General features: G+C 44.4%; 1 protein-coding gene across 1 annotated transcript in view; it reads right to left on the bottom strand.

Annotated features, from left to right (window-relative positions):
* Positions 1-19,117, bottom strand: part of LOC111962998 (neuronal PAS domain-containing protein 3-like) — a 357,900-nt gene that overhangs the window by 270,155 nt on the left and 68,628 nt on the right. The window contains 1 exon segment of the mRNA XM_023986223.2: positions 7,323-7,567. Coding sequence (XP_023841991.1) covers positions 7,323-7,567 — 245 coding nt within the window.

The raw sequence follows: 19,117 nt of genomic DNA, 5'->3' as shown, positions 1-19,117 counted from the left end.
CTCTCTCATGATCCACTTCCTCTCCTCTCCTTGCTCGCTGACTCCTCTCCTCTCCTCTCCTTCCTCTCCTGCACTCTCTGCTCCTCTCTCTCCTGCTTGCTCCTGCTCTCTCCTCTCCTTTCTGCCTCTCTGCTCATGCTCTTTCTCCTCTCTAGCTCAATCCCTCCTCAGCTCCTCTCCTTCTCATTCTGCTTCTCTCCTCCCCCTTCTCTGTCCACTCTCTCCCTCTTCTGCCTCGTCCTCCCCTTCTGCTCTTGTCCTCTCTCCTCCTTGTCTCTCTTCCTCTCTGCTCCTTCCTCTCTCCTCTCTCTCCTCTCCTCTCTCCTCTACCTAGTCTCCTCTGATCTCCCTTCCTGCTCCACTCCTCCCTGCTCATGCCAACCACTCTCTCCTCTTCATGCTCCCAGCTCCTCGCTTCTCTGCTCTCATTCCTCTTCTCCTCTCTGCTGAAACGTCGTTGTCCTGCTCTACTCCTCTATCCTTTCTGCATCGTCTTCTACCTCACTCATCTGTATTCACTCTCTCTCTCTCTAATCCTCCTCGTCTCTCTTCTCCTCTCCTTCCCGTCTGCGCTCTCTCCTCCCATCTCCTCTTCCTCTTCGCCACTTCCTCGCACTCTCTGGCTTCCCTCATCTCTAACTCGCGTCTCCTGCATCATCTACTCTCTTGCTTCTCTCTCTCTGTTTCACCCTCGCTCAACCATCTGTCTCTGCAATCCTCCTCTGCTCTTGCTCTCTTGCTCTCACCTTTGGATCTAGCTCGCTCTCTTCCTCCTCTCTCTCTGTCTTCCCTCCATCTAACTCTTCTGCTCGTTCATCATCCCTCTCTGCTCCTCTCATTACTTACTTCTCTCCCCTCTCCGCCTCATTCTCCGCATCCGACTGATTAAATCAATCATGCCCCACCGTCCGGAGCGTTGGAGGGGCATGAGGAGGCTCGCAGCCTTCATACAAGAGAAAGTCAACGCTGTTGTGCAGTGTGTCTTCAACAGACTGTGAACTGCCTCTGACAGAGACTAGCAAATTTTCGGTTAAAATAACCTCGGCGACATAATGTTGATCGGTCAATACGTAAAGTCATAAGTAAGGATACGAGGAAGGAAAGAAGACGGCGAAGAGAGGAGAGACGAACTTATTGATAATAACCATCAACAGCATTTGGAGAACGAAATGAGAGCGTTATATTCTTTGCTTCTAAGCCAAGTAACTATGCCTATCTTTTTTATTAATATGGATCGAGCATACCTAATTACTCAACTTATGTCACCCTTGGTTGTTGTAATTCACATAGATAGAGGTGGTTTTAACTACCGCCTTCGGAGCAATCGACAAATAGCGCCGTCAAGTTCAGCCAGCTCCAACCATGTTCTTAATTTTGAAAATAATAAATAAGACATGATCTTTTTCTTCCCTAAGCAGACAATATTGCCTTGATAAACCAGAGTCGGATTTTCAAAGCATCGCATGAAGTGTAGCATCAAACTGAGATTTTTCCTGAATGGTTACCAATTCATAAGTATCTAAGGCCGATGCATGTATCATCAGCTAGCGTTTTTCTCCTTCCTCCTCCCTCTTTTTTTCTCCTCAGAAATTTTCTCTCCTATTAAATACATCATATCATTCATGTGGTGACATACGCACAGGTCTTTTTTTAAAAATGTTAAGGCGTGCACACACGAGAGGCAAATTGCTTGAGAGGGACCCTGTTTGTGGTCTGCTAGCTGACACTGGGGGCGTGGGCCTCTGGTGGGCTGGGTTCGGTTTGGATGAATCAGAAACAGTGTAATCTGCTGCTGCTGTATGAGGTGCTTCATCTGTGTAGCACAAACAACATCTGAATTAAAAGGGGGTCTGCCTCCCTCGTCTGATACTGTATCAATAACCAGCATACCTTCTCCATCTCCTGATTAACATGCAGGTGCATGCTATAGCTGCTTGTGTGTGTGCTGTGTGTTTGTTGTGGGGTGTGTGTGTGTGTGTGTGTGTGGTGTGTGGGTGTGTGTGTGTGTGTGTGTGTCGTGGTGTGTGGTGTGTGTGGTGTGTGTGTGTGTGTGTGTGTGTGATGATCTGTAAACCAATCAACAAGTATGACACTCCAATTCTCTCTATATCCATATACCTACCTAACAGCTCTTCATAGCCTGCTGTTCTGGCAGGTGGGAGCTGTGGATGCGCCGGGTCAGGCTCTATTCTCACGTAGCCTATTCAGAAATACCATCTGAATTCTAGGCATAGGGAGATGGTAAGGTCCGTATTCATTAGCTCCGCGATGCATCAGAGCAACCAAAAGATGGGATAATACGATCCGCTTCTTCCAGGAATGACGTGAAAATAAGATTTGGTGAGTTAGTGATTCAATTTCAGGACTGGCCAACTTATCTTGTTGCCGAATCTAGAAAAGAGAGGACATTGCAGCAGAGGTGTATGTCATTCATTCAAATATCCAAATGTAACATGTTTTCTGGTTCAAGGCCCCCCAAGCATTGTAATATTATGCTTTGATTGAATGCAAAGTGTAACGGCTTATAGGTCTTAGTTGTATAGGGAGGAAATCATAGCGCTTTTCCATCCAAAACCTTCAGCAGTATCTATTCTAATTAAAAGCATGTGTCTCTTCAAGCCAGACAACACGATGGCCATTGGTGTGTTGTGTGTGTGTGTTGTTCCGTGGTGTGTGTTGTGTGTGTGTGGTGTGTGTGTGTGTGGTGTGTGATGTGTGTGTGTGTGTGTGTGTGGTGATGGTGTGTTGTGTGTGTGGTGTGTGTGTGTGTGTGTGTTTCGTGTTGTGGTGTGTGTTGGGGGTGTTGCGTTGTGTGTTGTGTGTGTGGTTGTGTGTGTTGTGTGTGTGTGTTCCGTGTGTGTGTGTGTGTTCAGGCCTCGGCAGAGCAATACAGCTCGATTGACTTGAAGACATTTCTGCAATTGACTTTATCTTTAAAGGTATTTCTTACTCACCTACCCTATTAAGTATACAGAGCTGTATCGTCTTAAGTGCTGCATCAAAGAAGCCAATGTTCAAAGGCAAATTGGGTTACATTTGAAAATGCTTCAGAATTGGCTGCTGTCCTAGTAGGCATCACAATGTAAATAAAGTTAAATGTTTTACATTTTCTATATATGTGTGACCAGATCACCAGGTGCAAGAGTTTCAATTCCCACTCCATCTAAATTGAGTGTAGGCTTGTGTCCCAGTAAAAACATTAAGAGGAATAATCTACTTACCAAGATCAGATTAACTTGTGGATAGATTTGTGTGTTCTGTGTTCCAGTATGAAGGAAGTTAGAGGTAGTTTTCCATGAGACAATGCTAACTAGCGTTAGCCACTGACTTGGGGTCTACAGGTACTGTAGTTATATGCTACGAGTCATAGTCTACTGAGTTTCATGTCTGACCTGGGAATGTAAGAAAAGCTTTCTTAATAAACCAGACTTCGCGAATCCTTTAATCCCTGTATGGTCTAATAAGGAGTTTACCTTTTATAATATCTGGAATTACAGTATACCTTAATATCAAGTATGTTAAAGGCCAGACAAGAGAGTATCATAATGTTTAGCTGGTAAAGATGAAGAGAACAATCTCGATAATAACTGTCTTGGGTAATTCTGAACTCTAACAAGATATATTGAACATATTTGAAGACATCTTGCGTATACAGCAGGGGGAAAAATGATTCTGGGCACGCAAAGGAGAACATGCAATTGATATGTGTTATAATTTATCATGGATCACCGTTTTTTTCTGTACGCGGTTTGATTACTCAGTCTGAAGAAATTTCCAACAAAACAACAAATCATCAAAAGTGAAATACAAAAACGTTTCTAGTATATTGTTTTTTTTATAAAAAGAACGCTAAAACCGCCGTAAAATCACCGGGTAACATCGAAAACAAATATAACCGATATACACGAATCACATGAAGATTACATAAAAAAAAAAAAGGGTTTAAAAAACAAAAAGACATCTATGTGTTTGAACTCGGAAAAGTCTTCTCGTCCGTTCTCGCTATCCTCTGATATCTCTCGCCCGCCTGCAACAACAGGGTGAAATATTTAATACGAAAGAAATTAGATCTAACCAACCTCTCTGTTTCACTCCTCTCTGCTCCTCTCTGCTCCTCTCTGCTCCTCTCTGCTCTTCTCCTCTCTGCTAAACTCCTCTCTGCTCCACTCCTCTCCTCTCTGCTCCTCTCCTCACCTCTGCTTTTCTCCTCTCTGCTCCACTCCTCTCCTCTCCTCTCTGCTCCGCATTCATGAATAATAATATGCCCAGGTGGCGGAGGGGTTGGAGGGGATGAGGAGGCGTCGCCAGCCTTCAAACAAGAGAAAGGTCACGCTTGTTTGTGCAGTGTCCTTCAACAGATGTGAACTGCCTCTGACAGAGACTAGCAAATTTCGGTTAAAACGCTCGGGAAAAAATTGTTGATGGGTCAATTACGGTAAAGGTCAATAGAAGGCAACGAGGAAGGAAAGAAGAGCGGCGAGAGAGGAGAGACTAAACTTATGATAATACATCAACAGCATTTGGAGAGAGAGAAGTGGAGGTCAAATTCCTTTAGCTCTGATGCCAGTACTATCGCCTATCATTTTTATTACATATCCGAGCAACCTATACTCAACTTTGTCACCTTGGTTTTGTATTCCATAGAATAGAGGCTGGTTTTAACTACGTTTGGCAACTCAGACAGACATCAGCGCCGTCCAAATGCCAGCTCCAAACCATGTTTTATTTTGAACAAAAATAGAATGATCATTTTCCCTAAGCAAAGATCCATTGCTAAAACCAGAGTGGATTTTCAAAACCGGCAGAGTGCTACTGAGATTTCCCTGAAGGTTACAATCATCAGGTATTAAGTAGACATGCATTGTCAAAAGTAGGCTCAGTTTTCTCCTCAGCAAATCTCCTATAATAACATATTCATGGTGACACCGACACGGGTCTTTATGTTAAGGCACAAGGCAAATTGATTGAGAGACTGTGTCTGCTAAATGAACTGGGCCGGCCATGAATCAGAAACAGTGTAACTCTGCTGCTGTATGAGGCTGGCTTTCATCTGTGTAGCACAAACAACTCTGAATTAAAGGGGCCTGGCCTCTCCCTCGTCTGATACTGTACAATAACACAGCATACCCTTCTCCCTCCTCCTGCATTACCATGCAGTGCATTGCTAAGCCTGGCTTGTGTGTGTGTGTGTGTGTGTGTGTGTGTGTGTGTGTGTGTGTGTGTGTGTGTGTGTGTGTGTGTGTTGTGGTGTTGTGTTGTATCGTGTGGTGTAGGTTGTGGTGTGTGTGTGTGTGGTGTGTGGTTGTGTGTGTGGGGTGTGTGTGTGTGGTGCTGTGTGTTGTGTGTGACATCTTGTAAACCAATCAAAACGTATGACACCTCCATCCTCTTCCAGTATCCATATCCTACCTACAGCCTCTATAGGCTGCTGTGTCTGGCAGGCTGGGAGGCTGTGGAAGCGCCGGGTCAGGCTCATCTAACGTAGCCTATTCAGAAATAACACTGATTCATAGGCAGAGGAGATGGTAGCCGTCTCATTAGCTACCGGCGATTGCACAGCGAACAAAAAGGATGGGATCAATACGCCGCTCTGTTAGAATGAAGGTTGAAAATAGAAAAATGTGGTGAGGTTAGTGATTCTCAAATTCAGACTGCCACTATCTGTCTGCCGATAGAAAGACAGGACATGCAGCAGAGGTGTAGTCATTCAATTCATCAATATCAAATGTAAAATGTTTCTGGTTCAAGGCCCCCCAGCAGCATTGTATATCCATCTTTGATTGAATGCAAAGTGTAGGCTATGGTTCTTAGTTGTATCAGGAGGGTCAATCAAGCGAGCCTTTATCCCAACTACCAATCACCTTATCAGTTGGGACAGTATAACTTTTTCTAGTTTCTATAAAAAATGCGATGTGATCTTTGTTTTTCAAAGCGCGCCAAGAGGGCAACAATGGCGAAGTAGGCCATACTGGTTTGTGGAGTGTGGGTGTTTGTTGGTGGTTGGTGGTGGCGGTTGAGTGGTGTGTGTGGTGTGCGCGAGTTTGTGTGATTGCGTTGTCCCGGCTGTCTGTGATGTGTGCGTGAGATGACTCGCTCGCTGGGTGTTTGGCAGTGATTGGGTAGTTTTTGGTGTCGTGCTGGTGGTGGTTGTGTGTGTGTGAGTGTGCGTGTTACGATGCTCGTGTTGATGTGTGGTCCGCTCGCATGGTGTGTGTGTGCGTCTCGCTCTGTGTGGGCTGTTGAGTGTTTTTTGGTGGTGGGTAGTCGGAGGTAACATGTGGTGCCTCGGCAGAGCAAACAGCTCGCATTGACTGAACATTTCTGCAATTTACTTTAATGTTTACGGTCATTCCTACTCCAGCATACCCTATTAAAATATACAGAGCTGTATCGTCTTTAAGTGCACTGCACAAAGAACCAATTTCAAAGGCAAATTGGGTTACATTTGAAAATACTCAGAATTGCTGCATGTACTAGTAGGCTCAAAATGTATCAAAGTTAAATGTTTACATTTTCAATATGTGTGACCAGACCACAGGTGCCAGAGTTCCTAATTTCCCCTCCACTCTAACATTGAGTGTAGGCTTGTGTCCAGTAAAACATTAAAGGAATATATCTACTTACCAAGAGTCAGATTAACTTGTGGATACGATTTGTGTGTCTCTGTGTCCAGTATGAAGGAAGTTAGAGGTAGTTTCATGAGCCAATGCTAACTAGCGTTAGCCCAATGACTGGGAGTCTACAGGTACTGTAGTATATGCTACGCAGAGTCATATCTATGAGTTCATCTGACCCTGGGTAAGTAGAAAGATTTCTTAAATACCAGAATCTCGCAGAATCCCTTTAATCCTGTCATGGTCTACAGGAGTTTACGTTTTATAATATTGGAATTTACAGTATTACCTTAATATCACAGTATGTTAAAGCTCAGACAAAGAGAGATATCATCAATGTTTAGCTGGTAAAGTGAGAGAACCATTGATATAACCGTTTGGTACTGAACTACAGATATAGAATCATAATTTGAGACAATTTGCTACAGCAGGAAAATAATCCTGCAGCAAAAGGACATGCCAATGATTATGTGGATTATAATTAATGGACATTTTTGTAGAGGTTGATATATCAAGTCTGAAATTTCAAAGTGAAAATTACAAACTTCAGATTTGTTTTTAAAACCTCAAAATACACTACACGTTTTACATTTCATGTGTTGAAGGAAAGTTCTCCTGCAACAGGGTGAATAAATTAAGATCCTACATCTGTAGACTGAACTGAACTAAATTGTGGGTAGCTGGACCATGGTGGTGAATGGAGCTTACCTTTGACGGAGGTGTTGGGCGGTGGGCCTTCCATGCGCAGGTTCCATGGCGGGTCCCCCTGGTTGGCAAAGTCTCTCATCTTAAGGTAGCTGATGGTGAGGCGGATGATGGAAGCCTTGTCCAGCTGGCTGGTGATGGCGCCGGGCAGGGGCAGCATCTTAGCCAGCTCATAGAACTCAAAGTTCTCCTTCCCCCGCCGCGAGCGAGCCGCATCCCGGGACTTCTCCTTCCTCAGAGCCTGCAACCTAGTGAGGAAAAGAGAAGAGACAGGAGTTAGGACTAGAGTTGTGTTCAGTAGGGATAAAACATTTAGAAACGTTTTGATACGTGTATGGGGAAATACTACCTCAACTCAGCAGTTAAGACCAGAGACATGTTCAGTGGGAAGCAAACATTTGAAGCAAGCAAGTAAGGACCTGGGTTCGACCAAGAAGCACAGAAATCTGTGGCATTCCATCATTCAATGCTAACACTACCATAAGCAGGTTAGCGAGAAAGCAAGACCAGGGACGTGTTAAGTAAGGAAAGTAAATGTTTTGAAACAGGGAGATACTTCCAGAACTTGTCGAATTAGAGTGCAGATTTTCATTTTCCATTGCTAAATGTTTTGCTAGGCCTTGACCAACTGAACATGACCCTGTACCCTCTGTCAGCTAAGACACCTGACTGTTGTCATACTGTGGCCTAAGTCTAGGTTACAGGGCTTTTGTACCAACCACACCAGCCCACAGTCAGTTGTGGCCATTAATGACTTTGCTCTACTCCAGTGGGAATGCTCACCACAATTGATTCAGTCATTGGAATTTAGAAGTGGGTCGAAGTTGTGATTAGCTTTGGCCTTGGGTCTCACGAGACAGCCTGCTGAATGACTTTCAGATTGCTGCCTTTTTCAAAGAAAGAGACTGCAATACGCCTAGATATTGCCATTCAGATAAATTTAATCAGCAAATGCTGTCAAGTGTAATGTCCACATGCTACAGTGCATGTGGGTATGGAAAGTTGTATTGTATTAATACTGTATTTGATATCAAGAATGTAGTTATTGATGTCAAACACAGGATTAATAAATGTTAAAATGGCTTTCCATATCTATACCAAAGTTTCATCTCTCTCTCTCTCTCTCTCTCTCTCTCTCTCTCTCTCTCTCTCTCTCTCTCTCTCTCTCCTCTCCTCTCTCTCTCTCTTTTCTCTCTCTCTCCTCTCTCTCTCTCATACTGCAGGTACATATTTATCAGATGTGTCACAATAGGATTAAAACAGATACCTGGGCATATATATATACTTTATATCCTACTGTATTTAGGTTTATGCTTATAAGTCCTTTACTTATCCAGCGGCAGTAGATCACATGACCTATTCAAGGATGCATGGTTGGTTATAGTCTATTGGTTCGCATCGTTCCAGTCAAACACTTCTGTCTGCTTTAGTCGCTGTATTATTTATTTCATATCAGATAACTCCAAGCAGACAGTTCCATTCTTCCATAACACAACTCCCAACTTTCCATGGCGTTCATCATCCCAAGCCATTTTGAATTAAGTTGGCAATAAATCACACAGGAACCTCTGGGTTCCCCACTGGCCGACAGCTAGATTAATTTTTTACCAGCACAAATGCGAAATCAGTTCGAATGGACTTGAAAGATGAGGTAAGGCAGGGGTTTTTCCCCACGAAGATGAAAAATGACTGTTGGTGAAGAAAATAATTGTTCATTGTTTTGTCATTTACTTATCAGTGATTCAAGCTAAAAACAACATCATTAAGCCAACATGAAAACAGCCAGACAAGGCCCACCCACCCTCTGATAGATGTCGCTTACTTATAGAGTATATAGATTCAAAAGAAGATTTCAAAAATGAATTCATGCATTTAGAATTGCATGCAAGATTCAAATGACAATTCCCCAAGCACCACTTCCCACAACCTTCATTCAGCCAAAGACTGTCTTGTGGGTCACTAATGTCGTACTCATAGTTGTCAAAATCAATTTATGTTAGCTTTTGTGAGCATTAAGAGTGCAATAAGATCATTTCACTGCCAAATATAGATTAATCCTTTGCCTTTACATCTAGGTAGCAGATTGCCATTCTCGATCATGTCGACCGCTCCCCTGCAAGAAGAAAAGCACCATTTGATGGTCTACTGCTCAGACAATATATAAAGCTAGTTGTAATGGTTGTTTGGAGGCAAAGTGCAGCAGAGCTGCAGAATTTAATTTGTTCCACAAACCTGGAAAGCACTATGTCGGCCTGCCAAATATTTTTGCATGTGCCGGGGTTGTGTGACCTTAGTACAGCGGACAGACAGTACGTATCATGTTCTACCAACGTAAATGTAACACTTTCTTTTATAAACATGACATTAAATCATGTTGTAGTTTAACATGAACCCCACAATGGCTTTTCAAGTGCCTTTCAGAAGACAGGGATGAGGTCACTAACATTGGCTGTATTTGGTTTTGTTTCCAGGTTAACCAGAGGTCACAAAGGTTGTTCTGTGGTGCACTGCACACCACATACCGTACTTTCTGTTCTTCAACTTTATGTAGATTACTGTAAACAAAAATGATGTTATCTATTTTTTTCCTAGACTGTGAGCCGTCTCTCATAAGATAATCACTTACTAAATTGGTGACCAGCCCCATACATACCGCAACGTGTACTGTATGTCCCCATAGTCTGTATTATAAACTGGGTGGTTCGAGCCCAGAATGCTGATTGGCTGACAGCCATGGTATATCAGACCATATACCACGGGTATGACAAAACATTTCATTTTACTGTTCTAATTACATTGGTAACCAGTTTATAATAGCAATAAAGCACCTCGGGGGTTTGTGGTATATGGCCAATATCAATCCCAGAGCTAATACTATGCTGCTCCCACCAGTGTCAGCTGTCTAAAAAGAGACTGACCAGTGGTAGGGAGCACAAGCAGTCAGGGCTGGCGTTATGGGCGGGCCTTAGGGGCCCTGGCCTGCCCTAGCAAACCTTCTTGCCCGTCCAAATAAAATACTTAAATATTGATCATTTATTTGAACGAGACGCACGCTGATAGAAAGACGCATCAATCTCAGAGAAAGCATCCGAGCGAGAGAAAGTGCGCCTCTGTCTCAGTATGTATAGACCATGTGTCTGATGCTGTCTGGACCAAAAGAACCAGGAGAACCAGACAGCATGTCATACTATTCCTGGCCAGACAACCTCAGATACATGGGTTACATATAGTAAGACAGAGGGGCGCTGTTTCACTCGCTTGGATGCTTTCGTCAGTGAGATCATTTCAGTCACTTGTGAATTGAAGGAAAGTTGGAGGATGCACTGTTTGGATGCTGGAATTATTTTGGACGAACGTGCAAAGGTAATCTACTTTTTGAAGTGATTTCTTTGACAATCAAATGAAAACATCATGACTGTTTGTGTTCATGCCACATTAAAAGGTAATACATTTTTACAGTTAAATGATGGCTTTGCTATAAAACCCACACAAGAGCATGCACACAAAGGAGGTCCCAGGGGAAAAACACGCCCCCTATGGAAATCAAATGCCTGTTCAACTGATTCATTCTGGCAAGCAGGACAGCTTCGAAATCTGGCATTACGCTTGAGTCCCAGAGAAGTGTGGTTATCAACAGGAAACGGGTCATTGCGTAGAGAGAACCATCTCTATCACCTACACTACTACAGTAAATCATCTGCTCCACAATGGAGGAACAACCAGACCACATTCTATTTGCATCATTTTTCAAACAATTCTCTGTATTCTCATTCGAAACCACACAAACCCACATCCATACACAAATCTCAATGACATAATGGAGAGAAACTCCATACTGGTGAATGTTTACTTGAGAATAGAATGCTTATGTCTCATAGAGACATGCCAGTGGGGAAATCAAGCAATGTGCGGGGTGGCTGATAGGGATCTGTGTGTAGGAATAGAAAGTCCCACACCTAGAAGAGACCCTAGAGTACAGTTAGCATTGTTAAAATGGAAAACGACTGAGAGGACGAGATTAGCGATATGAAATGTACACAGAACAGGCTATTTGTTCACTCCAGTAACAGGACTCCAAACACAGAGGAAGTCAGCATCCATTTGGAGTCCATTAGCTTTGACTTATATACTGAAGGCCTCACTTATAATATGAACATAATTATAATAATACAAACCAGACTAAACTTAATGCTAGTGTTGTTGCTTTGAATATCCTAAGCGGCTGGCAGCTTACAGTACCTAATGTCTTTCTTTAAGAAAAATCATAAGGTATGTTTAGATGTGCTTGTGCAGTAAACAAAAATAAAGCAGCTACAGGGTCATTGGCCAATGAAATGAATGGACATCTTTAATGGATGTGTCTAAGATATCGCTCTACTTAGCCAATCACTTACCGTTCAACTTCTGAGGACAAGGAGAATACATCAAGCGGCTGAAACGTGTGTGAATGATCATGTAGGACCGGAGCAATAGTTTTAATCAGTGTTGAAATGGCAGAGCAGAGAGCCCCCTCCTGAAGAAATGGATGACACCACTGATCAGGGGACTAAATGACAAAACCAATAAATTGCTTTTGTGACTCTCTGCTCTCCATGTAGCATGTAGCAATAAAGGAGAAAGGGGGGGGGGGGGGGCACTCACTGCATTAGGTTATATTTCCCATGATAAACAAATGATATCTCCTTAGTTACATAATTGAACTTCTCATCAACTTGGTCACATGGGGTCATCAAACCTGTCCAAACCCCCAGCAGACAATAGAAGGGTTATAGGAAACAACACTGTTCAGGTTAGGCTCACTCACCACTCTAAATACCACCACACTGTTCAGGTTAGGCCTCACTCCACTCACTCTAAATACCACCAACACTGTTCAGGTTAGGCCTCACTCCACTCACTCTAAATACCACCAACACTGTTCAGGTTAGGCTCACTCACTCACTCTAAATACACCAACCTTTCAGGTTAGGCCTCACTCCACCCACTCTAAATATCACCAACACTGTTCAGGTTAGGTCTCACTCCACCCACTCTAAATACCACAACACGTGTTCAGGTTAGTCTCACTCCACCCACTCTAAATACACCAACACTGTTCAGGTTAGGCCTCACTCCACTCACTCTAAATACCACCAACACTGTTCAGGTTAGGCCTCACTCCACTCACTCTAAATACACCAACACTGTTCAGGTTAGGCTCACTCCACCCACTCTAAATATCACCACACTGTTCAGGTTAGGTCTCACTCCACCCACTCTAAATACCACCAACACTGTTCAGGTTAGGTCTCACTCCACCACTCTAATAACAAATACCGACCAAACACTGTTCAGGTTAGGCCTCACTCCACTCACTCTAAATATCACCACACTGTTCAGGTTAGGTCTCACTCCACCCACTCTAAATACCACCAACACTGTTCAGTTAGGCCTCACTCCACTCACTCTTAATACCACCAACACCTGTTCAGGTTAGGCCTCACTCCACCACTCTAAATACCACCCACTGTTCAGGTTAGGCCTCACTCCACTCACTCTAAATATCACCACACTGTTCAGGTTAGGTCTCACTCCACCCACTCTAAATACCACCAACACTGTTCAGGTTAGGCCTCCACTCCACTCACTCTAAATACCACCAACACTGTTCAGGTTAGGCCTCACTCACTCACTCTAATACCACCAACACTGTCAGGTTAGGTCTCACTCCACTCACTCTAAATACCACCAAACACTGTTTCAGGTTAGGCCTCACTCACCCACTCTAAATACCACCAACACATGTTCAGGTTAGGCCTTCACTCCACTTCACTCTAAATACCACCAACACTGTTCAGGTTAGGTCTCACTCCCCCCACTCTAAATACCACCACACTGTTCAGGTTAGGCCTCACTCCACTCACTCTAAATACCACCAAACACATCAGGTTAGGCCTCACTCCAACTCACTCTAAATACCACCAACACTGTTCAGGTTAGGCCTCACTCCACTCACTCTAAATACCACCAACACTGTTCAGGTTAGGTCCACTCCACTTCACTCTAAATACCACAACACTGTTCAGGTTAGAGCTCACATCCACTCACTCTAATACCACCAACACTGTTCAGGTTAGGTTCTCCCTCCCACTCACTCTAAATACCACAACCACTGTTTCAGGTCTAGCGCCTCACTCCACTCACTCTAAATACAACAAACTGCTTCAGGTTAGGCCTCACTCATCTCACTTCTAAATACCACCAACACTGTTCAGGTTAGGCCTCACTCCAACCCATCTAAATATCACCAACACTCTTCAGGTTACAGTCACGTTAGGTCTCACTCCTCTCACTCTAAAACCCACCAACACTTGTTCAGGTTACTCCTCCAACTCACTCCAAATACCACCAACACTGTTCAGTGTTAGGCCTCACTCCATACTCTAAATGACACCAACACTGTTCAGTCAGTTAGGTCTCACTCCACTCACTCTAAATTCCACAACACTGTTCATTAGGTCTCACCCACTCACTCTAGATACCACCAACACTGTTCAAGTTAGGCCTCAATCCACTCACTCCAAATTACCACCAACACTGTTCAGGTATAGGTCTCACTCCACTCACGCTAAAATACACCAACACTTTCAGGTTAGGTTCTCACTCCCACTGCACTCTAAAATACCACCAACACTGTTCAGGTTTTAGGCCTCACTCCACGCCACTCTAAAGTACCGACCAACCACTGTTCAGGTTAGGCCTCACTCCAACACTCTACAATTACACAACCACTATTCAGGTTAGGCCTCACTCCACTCACTCTAAATACCAACCAAACTGTTCAGGTTAGCGCCTCACTCACCTCCACTCTAAATACCACCAAACACTGTTCAGGTTAGGTCTGCACTCCACTCACTCTAAAATACCACCAACACTGTTCGCAGGTAGCTCACTCCACCCACTCTAAATACCACCACACTGTTCAGTTAGGCCTCATCCACTCACTCTAAATACACGCAACAAGACATGTTCAGGTTAGGTCTCACTCCCCCACTCTAAATACCACCAACACTGTTCACGGTTAGGCCTCACTCCACTCACTCTAATATCCACCAACACTATTCAGGTTAGCTCACTCCACTCACTCTAAATACCACCAACACTGTTTCAGGTTAGGCCTCACTCCACTCACTTTCTTAAATACCAACCGAACCTGTTCAGGTTTAGGTCAAACTCACTCACTCTAAATACCACCAACACTGTTCAGTTAGGCCTCACCCACTCACTCTAAATTACCACCAACACTGTTCAGTTAGGTCTCACTCCCACTCACTCTAAATCCACACACACCACGTGTTCAGGTTTAGGTAGCCTCTCACTCGGGCCACTGCACTCTAAATACCAACAAACACTGTTCAGCGTTTAGGCTCAACTCATCTTCACCTAAATACCACACACTGTTTCAGGTTAGGCCTCACCTCCACTCACTCTAAATACCACCAAACTGTTCAGGTTAGAGTCTACTCTCTCTCACTCTAAATACACCAACACTGTTCAGGTTACTCACTCACATACTCCAAATAACCAACATGTTCAGGTAGCTCACTTCCACTCACTCTAATACCACAACACTGTTCAGGTTAGGTCTCACTCCACTCACTCTAAATACCACCAACACTGTTCAGGTTAGGCCTCACTCCACTCACTCTAAATACCACCAACACTTGTTCAGGTTAGGCCTCACTCCACTCACTCCAAATACCCCAACACTGTTCGGTGTAGGTCTCACTCCACTCACGCTAAATACACCACACTGTTCAGGTTAGGTCTCACTCCACTCACTCTAAATACCACCAACACTGTTAAGGTTAGGCCTCACTCCACCCCACTCTAAATTACCACCAAACACTGTTCAGGTTAGGCCTCACTCCACTCACTCTAAATACCACCAACACTATTCAGGTTAGGCTCACTCCACTCACTCTTAAATACCACCAACACTGTTCAGGTTAGGCCTCACTCCACTCACTCTAAATACACCAACACTGTTCAGGTTAGGTCTCACTCCACTCACTCTAAATTACCACCAACACTGTTCAGGTTAGGCTCACTCCACCCACTCTAAATACCACCACATACACCGTTTCAGGTTAGGCCTCACTCCACTCACTCTAAATACCACCACACTGTTCAGGTTAGGTCTCACTCCCCCCACTCTAAATACCACAACACTGTTCAGGTTAGGCCTCACTCCACTCACTCTAAATACCAACCAACACTATTACAGCGTTAGGCCTCACTCAACTCACTCTAAATATCAACCAACACTTTCAGGTTAGCGCTCACTCCACTCACTCTACATACCACCAAACACTGTCAGTTAGGTCTCACTCCACTCACTCTAAATACACCAAACACATGTTCAGGTTAGGCCTCAACTTCCACCACTCTTAATACCACCGACAACACTGTTCAGGTTAAGGTCTCACTCCACTCACTCTAAATTACCACCAACACTGTTCAGGGTAGCCTCACATCCCACTCACTCTAAATACTCAACAACCCACTGTTCAGGTTAGGCCTCACTCATCTCACTCTAAATACACCAACACTGTTCAGGTTAGCCTCACTCCACTCACTCTAAATAGCCACCAACACTGTTCAGTTAGGTCTCACTCCTCTCACTCTAAATACCACCAACACTGTTCAGTTACCTCACTCCACTCCCTCCAAATACCACCAACACTGTTCAGGTTAGCGCCTCACTCCACCCACTCTAAATACCACCAACACTGTTCAGGTTAGCGTCTCACTCCACTCACTCTAAAATACCACCAACACTGTTCAGGTTAGGTCTCACTCCCACTCACTCTAAAATACACCAACACTGTTTTCAGTTTAGGCCTCACTCCCACCACTCCAAATACCACCAACACTGTTCAGCGTTAGGTCTCACTCCACTCCACGCTAAATACCACCCAACACTGTTCCAGGTTAGGTCTCACTCCACTCACTCTAAATTACCACCAACACTGTTCAGGTTAGGCCTCACTCCACCCACTCTAAATACCACCAAACATGTTCAGGTTAGGCCTCATCCACTCACTCTAAAACCACCAACACTGTTCAGGTTAGGTCTCACTCCCCCCACTCTAAATACCACCAACACTGTTCAAGCGTTAGGCCCTCACTCCACTCACTCTGCAATACCACCAACACTATTCAGGTTAGGCTCACTCCACTCACTCTAAATACCACCAAACACTTTCAGGTAGGCCTCACTCCACTTCACTCTAAATACCACCAACACTGTCAGGTTAGTCTCACTCACTCACTTCTAAATACCACCACAACGACTGTCAGGTTAGGCCTCAACTCCACTCACTCTAAATACCACCAACACTGTTCAGGTTAGGCCTCACTCCACTCACTCTAAATACAACAACACTGTTCAGGTTAGCCTCACTCCATCTCCTCTAAATTACCACCAACACTGTTCAGGTTAGCCTCACTCCACTCACTCTAAATACCACCAACACTGTTCAGGTTAGGTTCTCACTTCTCTCACTCTAAATACCACCAACACTGTTCAGTTAATCACTCCACTCACTCTAAATACCACCAACACTGTTCAGGTTAGTCTCACTCACTCACGCTAAATACCACCAACACTGTTCAGGTTAGGTCTCGCTTCCCACGCTAAATACACCCACACTGTTCAGGTAGGTCTCACTCCACCCACTCTAAACCACCACACTGTTCAGGTTAGGCTCACTCCACTCACGCTAAATACCACCAAAATGTTCAGGTTAGCGTCTCACTCCAGTCCTCTAAATACCACCAACACTGTTTCAGGATTAAGCCCCACCCACTCACTCTAATACCAACAACATGACTTCAGGTTAGGCCTCATCATCTCACTCTAAATACACCAACACGTTTCAGGGTTAGGTCTCACGTCCTCTCACTCTAAATACCCCAACACTGTTCAGGCTTTAGGTCTCACTCCACTCTGCCTAAAATACCACCAACACTGTTTCAGGTTAGGTTCATCCACTCACTCTAAAATACACCAACACTGTTCCGGTAGGCCTCACTCGCACTCGACCGCTAATACCACCAGACACTGTTCAGGTTAGGTCTTCACTCACTCACGCTAAATACCACCAACACTGTTCAGTGTTAGGTCTCATCTACCACTCACTCTAAATACCACCACACCTGTTCAGGTTAGTTACTCACTCCACTACCACAGCTAAATACACCACACTGTTCAGGTTAGCTCACTCATCTGCTCTAAATACCACAACACTGTTCGGTTAGGCCTCACTCCCCCTAATCTAAATACCCAACACTGTTCAGGTTATGGCCTGCACTACACTCACTCTAAATACAACCAACACTGTTTCAGTTAGCCTCACTCCACTCACCTTACAAATACCACCAACACTGTCAGGTAAGGCCTCACTTCAACTCACCTAAATACCACCAACACGTTTAGGTTCGTTTCTCACTCCTCTCACTAAATACCACCAACACTGTTCAGAGTTAGGCCTCAACTCTACTCAGTCTACATACCACCAAACACTGTTCCAGGTTAGCCTCACGGTCCACTCACTCTACATCACCAACACTGTTCCCAGGTTAGGCCTCACTCCACTCACTCTAAATACCACCAACACTTTCAGGTTAGGTCTCACTCCTACCAACTCTAAATACCACCTACCAACCACTGCATTCAGGTTAGGCTCCACTCCACTCACTCTAAAATACCCACCAAACTGTTCAGGTTAGGCCTCATCCACTACACTCCAAATACGCACCAACACATGTTCAGGTTAGGTTCATCGAGAGCTCCACTCACCTATAAATATCATAAACTGTCAGGTAGGCCTCACTCCCACTCACTCAAATACCACCTAAAACTGTTCAGGTTACGTCCACTATCACCCACTCTAAATACCATCCAACACGGTTCAGGTTTAGGCCTCACTTCCACTCACTGATCCTAAAATACGACCAACGACTGTTCAGAGTTAGGTCTCACTCCACTCACGCTAAATACCACCACACTGTCGCAGGTTAGGCCCTCACTCCACTCACTCTAAACATACCAACACACCTGTATCACCGTAGGTCTTCACTCCACTCACGCTAAATACCACCACACTGTTTCAGGTTAGGTCTCAACTCCCATCACGGCTAAATACCCACCAACCTGTTCAGAGTTAGGTCTCAGATCCACTCACGCTAATACACCACACTGTTCAGTTAGGCCATCACTACCAACTCACTCTAAATATCACCAAACACTGTTCAGGTTAAGCGTCTCACTCCACTCACTCTAAATATACCACCACACTGTTGCAAGGTTTAGGCCTCACTCGCACTCACGCTAAATACCTACGGCAACACTGTTCAGGTTTAGGCCTTCACTCCACTCACGCTAAATACCAAAACACTGTTCAGTTAGGTCTCACTCCACTCACTCTAAATACCAACCAACACTGTTCAGCGTTAGTCCTCACTCCCCCACTCTTAAGATACACCAACACTGTTCAGGTTAGGCCTCACTCCACTCACGCTAACATACCCACCAACACTCGTTCAGGTTAGGTCTCACTCACATACGCTAAATACCACCACACTGTTCAGGTTAGCGCCTGACTCCACTCACTCAAATACCACCAACACTGTTCGGTTAGGTCTACTCCACTCACGCTAAATACCACCAACACTGTTCAGGTTAGGTCTCACTCCACTCACGCTAAATAACCACCACACTGTTCAGGTTAGGTCTCAGTCCACTCACCGCTAAA

Source organism: Salvelinus sp. IW2-2015, linkage group LG4q.2, assembly GCF_002910315.2.
Source record: "Salvelinus sp. IW2-2015 linkage group LG4q.2, ASM291031v2, whole genome shotgun sequence".
Classification (NCBI taxonomy): domain Eukaryota; kingdom Metazoa; phylum Chordata; class Actinopteri; order Salmoniformes; family Salmonidae; genus Salvelinus; species Salvelinus sp. IW2-2015.
The sequence above is the reverse complement of the archived record's forward strand: the minus strand, read 5'-3'. Positions and strand labels throughout refer to the sequence as shown.